Below are 14,696 nucleotides of genomic sequence, written 5' to 3'. Positions count from 1 at the left end.
GGTGTCAGTGCCCATTCGATGAGGGTGGTTGCCTCCTCATTGGCATGAACTAAGGGCGTTTCTAAGGGACGAAGTTGGTTAGATGGTCTTTGCAGAATACCTTTGCCAGATTCTACAATTTGGATGTGTGGTCATTAGCCTCACAGGTCCTGTCGGTGAGTCGGACCCATGGTTTACCTGAACCACTAGCCATTTGACATTGCCAGTGGTTTCGACCCGGTCGTGTAGCCTAGTGGAATGCAGCAATTCTCAGTCTGTGTTAGTATTGTGCCTGGCCACTCACATGCTTTGTTGGACTTATATTATAATACTTGTATGTGTTTGATATGACAATGACTATGTCAACGGTGCTGCATCTTTCTCTCAACAAGAGACCTGCCATCAGGCATTTGATTCTGAGAAACCTGATTACATCCAATCCCCTTGAGGCATGTTGCACGGTCATGTTTGATTGGTTAAGGATTATTTTTAGTGTCTTGCAAGAACTGTTCATGTTAGCTCCGCCGAGGCTGAGCATTTTTACTTCGCTGCTTCCACAGTATTATTCTATATAATTTCCAAGGTGTTAATGCCATATCGAGAGACCGTTCTCAATCAGAACATCTCTTGTTACTGTCGTAACCTGGGTTCCCTGAGAGACGGGAACGAGACATGGTGTAGGCCGCTGTGTTCACTGATCAGGTCTGCTGTGCTGTTTGTTCAGTTGGAAGATTCTGAGCTTATGCCGCCAAAACACTCCACTATATAGTGGTGGGGGCCCACCCCATTCGCCGTTTCGGCTGGCACTCGGTTGCAACTTCACTGGCATTGTGCAAGATTTCAGGTAGGTTAGGAAGAAAGAAAGTCCCCAAGGCGTTAACGCCATGTCTTGTTCCTGTCTCTCAGGGAACCGAGGTTACGACACTAACCAAAGCCATTCTCTTTGTCTACTGGACTTGAAATTTTTATTATGTTGTGTGTCATATTATGTAGACATATAAAAAGTCTAAAGGTTTCACAAACTTTCAAGATGTGTGTGTGCTGTGTAAATTATTATGTATATATAAACACACTCACACATGCATGTGTATATATTTAAGATATAAACACACTCACATATGCATGTATATATATTTAAGAAAATAAGTTATGTGTATATATTAAATGTATTTATATATAATACAAATGATATAAATAATATAAATATATACATGTTAATACATGTAAATATTTGTAAAATATATACTATATCTGTGTGTCTTTATATAAAAAATAAATATACACAGTACACACATATATTATGTAAACAAAACAAAACTTGATGGGGTGCTGCGCCAGATGACCTGGCCTCCACAGTCACCGGACCTGAACCCAATCGAGATGGTTTAGGGGTGAGCTGGACCGCAGACAGAAGGCAAAAGAGCCAACAAGTGCTAAGCATCTCTCGGGGAACTCCTTCAAGACTGTTGGAAGACCATTTCAGGTGACTACCTCTTGAAGCTCATCAAGAGAATGCCAAGAGTGTGCAAAGCAGTAATCAAAGCAAAAGGTGGCTACTTTGAAGAACCTACAATATGACATATTTTCAGTTGTTTCACACTTTTTTGTTATGTATATAATTCCACATGTGTTAATTCATAGTTTTGATGCCTTCAGTGTGAATCTACAATTTTCATAGTCATGAAAATAAAGAAAACTCTTTGAATGAGAAGGTGTGTCCAAACTTTTGGTCTGTACTGTATATATACAGTATATTGAGTGTAGGAAAACCGATACTTAGGTCTATAATCCACAAAGGTATATATGCATCATTTAAAAGAGAGGCAGCCATTTTGAGGCAGGAAGGCTGCAGGCAGCATAATAAAATATACACCAGATCTTGTCAAATCTCTCCTGCTGATATTAGTGGGTGAGATAAACAGCATGAGCATGAGCAGGCACCAAGCCAAACATGCAAATGTGTAACCAGGTGAAACAACAATAGGGACTTTCCAGCTGAACAGGGTTTGCTTGTTTGGTAGTTGATCTTGTGATGTAGCCACACAGGCAAAAAAAAAAAAACTCAAATGAGTGCATGTCAAAGCTACAACATAAGCACTCAAAGTAAAAGCGTGTGCAAAATTAATTTGTGTTCATCAAAACCTAACATTCAGTCCTTACCTGCCTATCAATCTATAGTAATGTGCAACTGCATAAAGGTCATAACAGCAATTAAACTAATTTTATGGAGCACTGTTGGCTTTGATGCTGATGAAATGTAGTCAAGACTTTTTTTTTGTTCTAAATAAAACAGGAAGAGCTTATTTTGGGTAGCCATTCTGTAGAATTGATGTTTATGATTATATAAAGTTGTTTTGACCCAAACACATATGAAGGACATTAAATATAATTTGCATATTTGTATGTGTTATGTATTTTGCATTAATAATAATAATTCCTTACATTTATATAGCGCTTTTCTAGACACTCAAAGTGCTTACATAGTCAGGGGGGTATCTCCTCATCCACCACCAGTGTGCAGCATCCACCTGGATGATGTGACGGCAGCCATAGTGCACCAGAACGCCCACCACACACCAGTTTACTGGTGGAGAGGAGACTACCTATATTCAAATCAAGGTAACTATTTCAATACAAAAGGGTGCTGCCAGGCAAAGTGCCAGCAAACAGGACTGGCAGCCTTGGCATTGCAAGAAAGTCACATGGTTTCACAAAACCAATTGTGCACCATTTCTGACCTTGAACCTAAAAACATAAATTTTATGCTAACTCTGAACAGAGTTTTTGACATATTTTTTTTGTATAGTATTATAGTTTAAATTGATTTAAGCACGTGGCACAAGCTAATGCGTTCATTCATATTTCATTCATTCATATTTCAGTTATGAAATAAAACAAACATCCATGACAAGGTAATGAAGACACTAAAATAGAAATTAGACTGTATAAAACAAACATACACAAACCAAGAACCCAGTATTTATTCACATTTATTAACAACACAAACAAATCCAAAATTTTACATTTATTCAAATTGTTTATTTATAAAACATTTGACTGATGATCACCTCTGAATTTATTCTATGTACAAGTCCACATTGCACAGATCACAGATCTTATAGAAATGTTATAATGGTTAAAGGATAACGTCCTAACTTATACTGTATGTTCCTATTTACAAAAGTTTGTAATGGTATATTTGTATTATGAACATGCACAATATTTTAACACAGACTATTGAGCTTTTTTAGTGTCAGATTTCTCAGTGTCTTGGTTGGCTGTGTTTTCATCAGTAAAGAGCCTGTCTCTCAGTTTATAGTAACTTCCTTTCTTGTCCATCAGTTCCCGATGTGTACCCAGCTCCACCACCTCACCGCTGTCAATCACCACGATCTGATCCGCCCTCTCGATGGTCTTCAGCCTATGAGCGATCACAAGCAAGGTCTGAGTGGGGCAGCAGGCCAGGGCCTGTTGAACCTGTGGAAGAACAAAAGTTGAAAGAAATATTTTAATAGTAGCACTAAAGGAAACAGGGATTTGTGAACGCATACAGTGCATAAGTCTTTGTGTTCATACTGAATAGCCTTGTTTTACCATTTGTTCACTTTCAGTGTCTAAAGAGCTGGTGACTTCATCCAGTATGAGCACCTGAGGTTGTCTGATCAGAGCTCTGGCGATAGCGATGCGTTGTTTCTCACCTCCCGAGAGCAGATTACCACGCTCTCCCACATCTGACAAAGAAAACAGGATCTGATGAAACACTTTTACCATGCTTAAATCTAAAACCATACTTATCCAATAAAAATGGAGTGGCAGCAAAAATCCAGAATTGCTGATAATATCAGGAATTCTAAAATAACTTTAAATGTAAAGTCCAGGCTGGTTTAAGCTGATGTACCAGCAAAACTTTTCAGGCTAAGTTTGTTTGGGTTTAGGAAGAATGTATAACCAAAAGGCTATGAATGCAAGCAATTCTGATGATCAAAGATATTAAGAGTAGAAGATTTTTGCTTTAAATTAGTTTTTATGTCTAATCTGAATCTTTCTAGCCACTGACACAAGAATGACAGTGGACAGTGACAGCAGTTAATTTACCTGTGTCGTAGCCTTTTTCCATGTTTGAGATGAAGGCATGGGCATTGGCTTTGCTGGCAGCCTCCTTTACTCTCTCCATTGAGCAGCCGGGCAGACCATAGGCGATGTTGTCTCGTACAGTGCCGGAGAAAAGTACAGGCTCCTGACCCACCATCGCTATCTGAGAGAGATTATTTACAGTATATGGTCTTTACATTGCATTAGATGGTTTTACATGGTTCTTTAAGTAGACTCTAGTAGAGATGGTATTATATATACCCACATACAATAATAATGTGTTTGTTATTTCTGAGTAGTCACCTTGCTGTGCAAGTATTTGTGCTGGTAGTTCTGCAATGGTTGTCCATCTAACAGAATCTGTCCCTGCTGATGCTGGTAAAATCTCTCCAGGAGACTCACACAGGTGCTCTTCCCTCCTCCTGACATTCCCACCAGAGCCGTCATCTGACCCGGCTTCAGCTCCACAGAGAAGTTCTGAACACAGATGAAAGAGAAAAGTAAACAGACAAATTATAAAATAACTATTTGAAATATTATAAATATATGATAAACCTTGTACAGATCATGTGTACATTTTTTTTTAGACACAGTTGGTATACAGTTTGTCTCCTCAATACTATAGACCCTTTAGAGAAGTACAGAAATCTAAGAAATAAAATATATTTCTTCAAAAGTGTTTAAGTATCATATTTATTTACATTTTAGGTTCACATGAATTGCCTTCTCAACCTTGACAAAGATCATGTGATGTGAACCTCAAGTCTAAAAGTTATACCTTTAACACATTGTGGTCTGGTCTTCTGGGATACGAGAAGGTGAGGTTCTGAAAGCTGATGTGTCCTTTCAGATCACTGGGCTGCAGGTCTCCATCAATACTGACTTCAGACTTTCGGTCCATGTACTCGAACACCTTTCCAGCTGCACCCACTGAGTTCAGCATGTCTCCGAAGATGTAGATCAAAGTCTGAGAAAAAGATGTATAAATACTCTTTTTTTAAGATGAAAATTATTAATTTCACACAAAGCAGGTTTACATAGATGTCAGCAGAAAAATCCCACTTTTAATATAAACAGAGCAGAGGTATACCCTAATGTTGTCTCCAAGGTCTTGCTGATAGAGGATGAAAGAGACGAGATTCCCTGTGGTCATCTGTCCATACTGGATGAAGAGTCTCCCATAGTAAAGCATGGCCACCTTCATTCCCACTTCTGTCATCTGCAAACCACACAGACGGTCAGGACACCATCATCAATGAAGTTCCCCATCAACAAGTTCCTTTCAAAGAAAATAAAGACTGATGCACTTAAAGACTAAACTCATACTAACCCGCCTAACCAACAGGTAAATCGCCCTGACTGTGTCCCGTCGGCTCTTCAGATTATGGGTTTCCATCAAGCGGACATTATATCGATGGGTTTCACCAAGTTCTGTCCTGAAACTCTTTACTGTCCTGATTCCTGACACTGCCTCCCCAGCCGCGTCATTGGCTTGTGCAATGGAGTCCTGGACTTCTTTTGACAGCCTCTGAAACATGCATGAAAACTTGATATAAGATATGATTCTCAAAAGCACACAAATTATCATCATAATGACATTCATTTTCGTCAACCACATACCTGATAATGTGTGTCATGTATGTTCTGCAGTAAGCCTGTTAGCGGCGTCTCCATCAGCATCAGAAGTGTAAGCTTCCACGAGAGGCTCAGCATCAGATACAACATGCCCACGGTCTTAATCATGGTTCGCAGAAGGACGTTGACATTCAGGGCTACAGTCCGACCCATTAGAGTAGTGTCTGTAGACAGTCTAGATGTGATTTCACCTGAAAGACAGATTCAGAGGAAATAATTTCAGTCAAAAGAGCAACTGATGATGACTGAAGTCCAGATAACTTAAGTAAATGCACCAAAAATTGCATTTGATCTACCTGTCTTGGTGGTCTCAAAGAAGCCAATGTCCTGCCTGACAAGGGACCCAAACAGTTGTACCTTGACTCTGCAAGTGAAGCTATTGATTGCACACATGAACAGACCTCCACGACATCCAGCACTGAAAGAACTGAGGATAACAAACACCAGTGTTCATCATTAACACTGTTAATTTCTGTAATACAAAACACCTATTTTATTTTGCGATACCAACCTTCCCAGAGAGAATAATCCCATGAAAATTATCGCTGATCTGAAGTTATCCCATTGATAATGTGAACCCAAGATGTCAATCACCTTTCCAGTGTACAGTGGGATGAACATCTCACCTGAAACACGTGAAAATAACTTTACAAAGCAGGTTTACTTTATACTTTTATAATGTCAATACAGCAAAATACTCACATAGGACAGCAAAGGCCAGAAAGACAAATGCTCCGCACAAAAATATATAGTCTGGCCTGTATAAACGGATGACCCGGATGAAGAGGACTCGAGCCTTCTGTTTGCGCTCTTTACCGTTACTCTCTCCATTCGTGTCAGGCAGCGTTATCTCCCAAAACAGACAAGCTAAAGCAGCAGCGACGGTACCGACAAGCCACGAATTTAATTTATCAAGGCGATAGTTGTCAAACAGCGCTAAGCGCCCGGTTTCGTATACCGAACCAATAAAACAGTGGACTGCAATCCATCTCCGTATCAGTGGATCAGACGCATCTTTATATAAAACAGATCCCGCGGAGAGCAGCGCGCATCTCAATGCAGATTCAACCCACTGAAGAAACAGATTATAGTCGAGGTTTCCTGTACGAGACTTCAGCAAGGTTCCTCCGAGGTCCAGAGTATAAACTATTAATATGTCTACACATAATACACACGCGAACACCAAAACTTTATGCATGTTGCGTCGCAGTTGTAGTGTAAGCGATTTCCAAAAAAACAAAGCGAACCTCTTCTCGTTAGTATTTTCTTGTTAGTAACGTTTTGCTACTTTCACACGGAGTAAGTTACGAGGTTATCTTCTCTTCACACGACACCGGAGCATTTTAGGACACGACTTAATCTTGCTTTTACTTTCAGTTTCAGGACAAGGGATTTTCCTTTCACATAAAAAAATCATTAAATGCTCCACTCAGTTGATACATTTTAAAATCACAAATCAAGTCATTTAATAGACTACACAACATTTTGAATGACCTTCAGAGGAAGCAGTTAGGCTACCCTGATAATATGATCAAAAATAATATAGGTAGTATCTTCAAGACAAATTAATAAATCTTTTGAAATTAGATTTCATTAGTCTATTCACATATCTGTTTGCTAATGATCGGGAGCATCAAATATCTCTCTTTTACAAGGATCCCTAACTCAAAACTTGCTTTATAACCCTCCTTCTTCATTTCTGCCTAGCAACTGATGAGTCATAACAGATACCTGAGAGCATATTTTGCTCTGTGTAGTCAGTTTTATAAGGAGCCTACAATCTCACTGCTTATAACCTAATCAACACATTTTAGACAAAAATAAATGTGTGTGTCTGTGTGTCAGGATTAAATATCTTGAAAGCATACTAATTTCTACTATGGCTTATTATCAAACTTTGAGTCAGCACAGCTAAGGATGTTTTTTATGTTTATGTATTTGTAAATGTTCATAATTTCAACAAAACAATACACATTTTTTGCAATTTCAAAGTATTTTATCCTGCCATAGGTTACAAACATACATGGAAATCTTCTTAATATCAAGATCCTTTAATTAACTCATCAAAAAAAAAAAACATTTCCTAAGGCAGTTCATTTCCTAAGATACACTTCTCTTCTGCCCCATCTTTATAAATTACTTCTAACTTTAAGGTTGTGGGTTTGAGTCTCGGACCGGCAATACCACGACTGAGGTGCCCTTGAGCAAGGCGCTGAACCCCCAACTGCTCCCTGGGCACCACAGCATAAATGATGAACACTGCTCTGAGTGTGTGTTCACTGTGTGTGTGTGTGTTCACTTTGGATGGGTTAAATGCAGAAAGCACGAATTCTGAGTACGGGTGTGTGACTCACTTCTATTAGTTATTTGGACTGACTTTTCTAACATTTGCACTAAACTGTTTGGTATAATTCAAATATATTATATCATCACCATGACATTTGTCAAATATGTGTTTGTACATTGCACTGGCAAACTTACCATTACCTACAAATTCTTGGCTTTTTCTCTATCTCATGTTTTTTTTTTTCGGTATTCTGCATTAACAAACCCATTAATGTAAAAACACCCAGTGCCACCAATTGCTAAAGGTTGCTGGTCAGCAAACCATTCAGTTTCGCATAGACCTGTTTGGAACGAGGCAGAAATGACAACATATACAATATTAATATTATTAGAATTTTTAACGTGTTTAATTTGCAATGACCTTATCAACATTCTTCAGTCTAGGCCTAATAAAACCAAAAATGAGCGAACCTGTCCTCCGTTTTTCTGTCCCACCCTGCAACAATAAGATGTGCTGATAGTTCCTCTTTATATTTGTATGAAATGTTTTTCACCAGAGTGGCAGCAGAGCATATGAGTGGGCCATGTTCCACCTCAGTACTGACACATTATTCTAGTTTATTATTCAACACATTTTTGAGAAAAAGGAAAACGTATACAGCATGTTTCCTCTGGTAGACTTAAACACCAATAAATAGGTAGATGGCCTAATAACAGAGACACAGAAGTCTACAGTATATTGGTGATGAATACCTGTGCACATCCAGTTGGTAGTTGACTATCTCAGCAATGGTTTGAGCATCCACTGCTGATTCAGACAGAGCACAGCAGATCATGGAGAGGCGAGATCTTGTTCATTACACGATTCACCACTGACTCCCTGATAAAAATTTCCAAACAGTAGTTCTAATTAAAATATTTACTGAATAAATGTGACTATGATTATCAAAGCTGTTTTTCTTTGTGCATTGTGTAGTTCTTGATAAAATTTGTGCCGAGATTCACTTTTAAGGATCTGGTAAACTGCCTGCTCTGGGGATAGAGGACAGATTCAAAGGGAACATGGATGTAAGCTGCTTTTTTTGTTGTTGAACCTCCTTATTGTATGTTTCCTGATATTAGTGTTACTGTGTTCAGGGTGAAGTAAATGCAACAGAAAAAAAGGTATTTTCTACTCTCAATAAGTAGATTTTTTACATCAAATATTATCATAATTTAGAAATAAAAAGCCATTTTCTACTCTAAATTTTTTTTTTTTTACATTTTTACATATGAAATAAGTACATGTGGAGCTCTCTTAAAATCTTTTACTACATTTTTACAATTACAGCTATTGAAATCAACTAATCATGGAGAGTGTTGATAATAGCATTATATTTAGATCTACTCTTGTCACATGAAAGGTTGCAGTGATGAGCATTGTAGCCGCTGACAAACTGTTGAGCGTTTGAATGCAGTGATCTTGACATTGCAAAGTTTGGCACTTTCACAAATGCTTTCATCATAACTAACAGTGCAAACATGATGTAAATAAGAGATTCATTGTGCAGTGTAGAGACTGCATCATTGAATATAAACTCACACAGTGTGATTGACAGCTCCAGCTAGTAAAAAGGGAGTGTTCTCTAATCGCTTTCTGTGTATCATTTAAGATTAGTCATTAGAATTAACACAATTACTTACATGTTGTTGTATTACTGTTAGGTCAATATCTTATAGAAGATTTCTATTTGCAAAGCCTGTGCCAAAACTGCAACTGAACAGTTAAATGTACTGAAAAAAACTAGTAATGTCCTGCCTGGGGCATCCACATATCTAAAAATAAATAATTACTTTCCTAGGATTAGGAACCTTTGGAAGGTAATGTTTTTTTTTTAGTCCAGTGATCTTGTATTGCTCTTCTCTATTCAATATATCACAAGAAACATTAGATTTGTTGAGTGCCTGAAACTACATCTTTCTGTCGTCTTTCATTCAACAATTTCATTTAGCTGGAGGAGGCCAAGACACTAGTAAGTGATGCCATCCATGAGTGACCTGCATTCAGGAAACAACATTGACCTGTGTGTGATTACGAAATAGGGGGTGTAATTGCAAAATATCAGACCTCATCGAGAATCCCCTATAACTATAAGAGGTAAGAAAAAAACACCAGCAGTCAATCTTGAGGTTTTAATGTTTTGACTTTTTATAAAATTACACTTTTACTTTTATAAAATGATATCTTGTAACAGCAACTCATTCATATTTAAAGGTTAGTGTTAATTCTACATAATGCCTAATATTAGTAATAAATTGATCTGTCTTTGTCTTTCTTCTAGAGAGGCAAAGTACAAATAGAAGCCAGGTACAACACCAGTTTTAATTAAAACCATGACTCGGCCGGAGTAGGTGCATGAGATGATTTAAATGATGGAGAAAGCAGGATCTATTCAAGCCTGCATGAAAAACCCTGTGATGTTAATGTGATCTGGAAAAGGGATCTTTTCAACTCGGTTACTATTTACAACAGATATGTTGTAAATGTGTTTTTATGTCTGATGTTTGTTCGAATAATTCCATGGCTGCTAGTGGACTGATAATGAGCAATAAACTATTAAAATTTCCAGCATATGCCCTGCACAGCATTTCTTAGAAACAAAGATCTGTTTTGATAAACACAACAGAACTTGTAACTTGTAAACTTGCAAAATGTAACACAAATTCCAAGGACATTTCGTGCAATACTGCTATTATTTGTTATTTAATATGCTCAAATAAATGATGAAAGCAAAATGAAAGAGATTTCAAAACAATGTTGCAAATCACAAATACTTGCCTCTTGGTCCTTGTGTTCCGTTTCGAAAAGTGGTCATGCTACACACACACACACACACACACACACCTGTATTTAGGCTAATTGCAATCTATTTTTCAGGTTTCAGTTTTTTTATTTTGTTGTTGTTGTTTTGCAATTTCAGCCATTAAACTCGACCCGCAATAGGGTGTCCATGCTTACGTTTCCGCAGCTTATCAATGTTTCACCTGGTCTTAACCATAGACTCTATAAAAACCATATAGACTATAAAAACCTGCATCCCGCAAATCTACCCAGAGACTGAAGACGCGCAGAGACTCTCGCTCCTATTGGTCAACCAGCACTGAACAGAACCTTTTCATCAGACTATCTCAAAATTATTATATTTATCGTTAATAAACAACATGAGATGGAAATATAGAATAAATTAATTTACAGCAGTTATTCGAAGTTACATATTATAATTTTTAAAACATTTTTTTTTCGTCGAAATCGAAACTTCGAAGTATTCTACTAAAGCTTTCGGTTTCGAAATCGTTGTCTTCCTCGTAGGGATCGTGTTTCATTCGTGTAAAATACACTTAGGCCAACTTGAAATACTTTAATTGTATTTTCTTTATATAAAGAATGGCTCTTTTGGATGTAAGTGGATATAAACACAACTCGGCGTCACAGTTTGGTTTTAAGCAAACACATCTTCTCGACCGGTCGAGTCACTACAGTTTCGGGAGCAAATGCCAGGAGTTTGCGGTACCTGTCGGAGTCGACGTGAGTAACTTTATTATCAAAATCAAATCTTCATTCAAACTTACACGTTATTGTGGTGTTAAGTGACAGACAGCATAAAACACATTTGAGAAAATGAATGCTTGCACCCCCAAACATGTTGAACAGTTTAATAAAAAATGATCCATTGATACATAAAACTTTATTACAGTTGTATACTATCTTCAGCATTTGTAGAGCAGGTATTATGCAATTAAAGTCGCATTTTAAAGATTTTTTTATTTGATTTGCTTATATGGAAAGAATATTGAGAAACTGTCTGTATCTAGGGTTAAGTTGCTTATTGAAACACAAGGGGCAGAGCCTCACCAACAGCAAAAACGTAAAAAAAAAGAGATGTAAATATATATATTAGCGGGCCTCATAAAGTATTCTGTGTCCCCATCAGCCCTCCAAGTTTCTGAAGTCATGCAGTTGTGAGGATGGTGTCTCCATAGATCTGAATCATGGCACCACGACCCTGGCGTTCAAGTTTCGTCATGGAGTCATTGTGGCTGTGGACTCCAGAGCTTCAGCTGGAAAATACATCGGTAAGCAAGCATCCACACAGTTTTAGAGTAGGTTAACACTTCCATGGAAGCAAGCTGATTTTACAGCTACACCATAGTACAAAGCATTCATACTGAACAGCATTCAGAAAAACACACAATTGTCAAACTGTGATTTTTCTATATCATGATGTTGCAGCATCAAAGGAGGCCAATAAAGTGATAGAGATCAACCCTTACCTGTTGGGCACCATGTCCGGCAGCGCTGCAGACTGTCAGTACTGGGAGAGATTGCTGGCTAAAGAGTGCAGGTCTGTCTCAACATGCTTCTGAAGAGCATCAGCTCACTAGATGAAGTTACCAGTGTTCAGCTGTGTCAGGAAATGTATTCAGTCAAAAGCTTTGGTTAAGGATTATTAGAAGAACAGATTTAAAACAAATGATTATTCACATCATGTGAAAATGATCAATGCATCAGCGAAGATTAAAAGGGATAGATCACAGAAAAAATAAAATTCTGTCATCATTTCCTCAACCTCATGTCATTCCAAACCTGTATGATTTACTTTCTTCTGCTGAACACAAAAGAATGATCAATGTTATTTGAAGAATGCGCAAGTTAATGTGATCAAAACAAACAAACAAACAAGTGGAACACCAAAAAAGACATAAAGGCATGAAGTAACACTCTTTATGATGAACAGATTGAAATCTAAGCCTAAATCAATTCAAAACATTGCTCAATGCACATGTACACAGACTACATTAACTATGGCCATACAAACCTCAAATATTAACAAATGTCAAATTTTATTAGTTCTCACGTCATGCTGTGATCAAAAATGATGTTTAAGGATTGTGTCAATATATTTGATGTAGTCTGTAAATGACTTTTCATTTGGTTTACATATTTTAAAATGAATAAAGTCTTACATTTTGATCTGTTCATTATAAAAAAGTGATCATGTCATAAAAATTATCACCTGTTTTTCTTTTTTTCAATTTAAAATTCTCATGTAAATATTTTCATCATTATGGTTGTGATTTTATAGTAAGAAATTCAAGTGTGCAGAAGTCAATTATGTTGATTCCTACACTCTCAGAAAAAAAAGGTAAAAAGCTGTACTCTTTCAAAGGTACACTTCATGCACTAATATGTACTTTTTAAGTACTAATATGTACCTTTAAGGTACTGTATGTATCTTATAGGGTAAATAATGTACAAAAGATGTACCTTTTAGCTTTTGTTTATTTGGTACCACCCCAGTGTTTTTTTTACTTTTTAATCTGAGAGTGTATATTTGCCGTTATTCTTTATTAATATATTAATGTTAGTATTCGTGTGATTTAAAAACAGACTTTACAAACTACGCAACAAGCAGAGGATCTCAGTGTCTGCAGCCTCCAAGCTGCTGTGCAACATGATGCTGGGATACAGAGGCATGGGTCTGTCTATGGGGAGCATGATCTGCGGCTGGGACAAACAGGTGATGTGTGTTTATATATAGTTTTGTGCTAATTAGCATATTTTCAGGATGGTCTAAGCATATAATATTATACAATTGTATTAAATAAAATGATTAAATACTATTGTAATGCTCTCAGTAAGATCTGGTGTCACGTATTCTTTATGTGTAACAGCAACACACATAATCTTCACTAATGTTCACATGAAGCTTTCCCTCACATCAGGGTCCAGGTCTGTACTATGTAGATGATAATGGCACTCGTCTCTCCGGCCGGATGTTCTCCACTGGCTGTGGGAACAGTTATGCGTATGGTGTAATAGACAGCGGTTATCGTGAGGATATGACTGTGGAGGAGGCGTATGAACTCGGCCGGCGTGGTATTGCTCATGCCACACACAGAGATGCTTACTCTGGTGGAGTGGTCAACCGTAAGTACAGCAGTTTATCTGAGACTGGCCCTTTCTTTAAATATATACATTTGGTCTTTTAATAATATTAACTTGATGTGCCATTTTGTTTAAACAAAAAGCTGTGAGAAATGTCTTTATTGTCTTCAGTAGTACAGTTGAATTTCTGTTCTACATGATTGTTTTCTTAATTCATTATATTGTTGTTGAACACTGTGTTTGCGTGCTTGTACTTAAGATGGTATGTTTTCATGTGTTTGCACCTCTTAGTGTACCACATGCAGGAGGACGGCTGGATCAAGGTCTGTAAGGAGGACGTGTCAGAGTTAATCCACAAATATAAGAAGGGACTGTTCTGATCACATCTGATGTCTAATTCATTCAATACTCACCGTCTCATTATTATAACTGACGCAGTAAACATTAAACTCTAAAAATAAAACATGTTTGGTGCATTCTTTGTAATATATTTGTATTTTCTGTGAGAAGTCTTTAGGTGAATAAAAAGTCAACTTGATGCACTTATTGTACAGAACAAATGTAGCCTTCATTTGAAATGATTTGTGATTTAGGCTCTTGTACTGTACATATATAAGACACAAAACTGGTCTAGACATCATTACAATACAGAATTGTGAAAGCTCTGTAACAGTAGAACAAAAATAGAAGTTATGAATGTTATTTTTAGTCCAACTTATTTCAAGCATTAATAAAACTTTTTTTTAATTCATTCATTCATTTAGCTAGCTTCTTTGAA

General features: G+C 37.2%; 2 protein-coding genes and 1 pseudogene across 2 annotated transcripts; 1 reads left to right on the top strand and 2 right to left on the bottom strand.

Moving 5' to 3' along the window:
- Positions 1-2,956: 2,956 nt before the first annotated feature.
- On the bottom strand, positions 2,957-7,236 carry LOC113102784 (antigen peptide transporter 2-like). Its single transcript, XM_026265862.1, has 11 exons — positions 6,409-7,236; positions 6,218-6,332; positions 6,003-6,133; positions 5,692-5,897; positions 5,402-5,599; positions 5,162-5,290; positions 4,850-5,038; positions 4,375-4,548; positions 4,075-4,234; positions 3,574-3,710; positions 2,957-3,456 (listed from the first exon to the last, which is right to left on the bottom strand). The coding sequence occupies exons 1-11, from the start codon at positions 6,902-6,904 to the stop codon at positions 3,214-3,216; spliced, it is 2,178 nt and encodes a 725-aa protein (XP_026121647.1). The 5' UTR covers positions 6,905-7,236; the 3' UTR covers positions 2,957-3,213.
- Positions 7,237-8,220: 984 nt separating this feature from the next.
- LOC113102782 (proteasome subunit beta type-9-like) lies at positions 8,221-10,104 on the bottom strand (annotated as a pseudogene).
- Positions 10,105-11,180: 1,076 nt separating this feature from the next.
- On the top strand, positions 11,181-14,460 carry LOC113102786 (proteasome subunit beta type-8-like). The gene is made up of 6 exons (XM_026265864.1): positions 11,181-11,557; positions 11,964-12,105; positions 12,263-12,374; positions 13,421-13,550; positions 13,756-13,960; positions 14,210-14,460. The coding sequence occupies exons 1-6, from the start codon at positions 11,417-11,419 to the stop codon at positions 14,296-14,298; spliced, it is 819 nt and encodes a 272-aa protein (XP_026121649.1). The 5' UTR covers positions 11,181-11,416; the 3' UTR covers positions 14,299-14,460.
- Positions 14,461-14,696: the final 236 nt, after the last annotated feature.

The sequence above is a fragment of the Carassius auratus genome, unplaced genomic scaffold (assembly GCF_003368295.1).
Source record: "Carassius auratus strain Wakin unplaced genomic scaffold, ASM336829v1 scaf_tig00217765, whole genome shotgun sequence".
NCBI classification, from domain to species: Eukaryota; Metazoa; Chordata; class Actinopteri; order Cypriniformes; family Cyprinidae; genus Carassius; species Carassius auratus.
Note: the sequence above shows the minus strand (reverse complement) of the source record. Positions and strands in the feature narration are given on the sequence as shown.

Bases quoted from the DNA above. Each gene is read 5' to 3' on its own strand.
- LOC113102786 (XM_026265864.1), top strand. From the start codon at position 11,417: ATGGCTCTTTTGGATGTAAGTGGATATAAACACAACTCGGCGTCACAG. The intron at 12,106-12,262 runs GTAAGCAAGCAT...ATGATGTTGCAG, and splicing joins TTCAGCTGGAAAATACATCG to CATCAAAGGAGGCCAATAAA. The intron at 13,961-14,209 runs GTAAGTACAGCA...TGCACCTCTTAG, and splicing joins CTCTGGTGGAGTGGTCAACC to TGTACCACATGCAGGAGGAC.
- LOC113102784 (XM_026265862.1), bottom strand. From the start codon at position 6,904: ATGCATAAAGTTTTGGTGTTCGCGTGTGTATTATGTGTAGACATATTA. The intron at 5,291-5,401 runs GTTAGTATGAGT...TGTGGTTTGCAG, and splicing joins TTTACCTGTTGGTTAGGCGG to ATGACAGAAGTGGGAATGAA. The intron at 3,711-4,074 runs GTAAATTAACTG...TTTCTTTGTCAG, and splicing joins GGAAAAAGGCTACGACACAG to ATGTGGGAGAGCGTGGTAAT.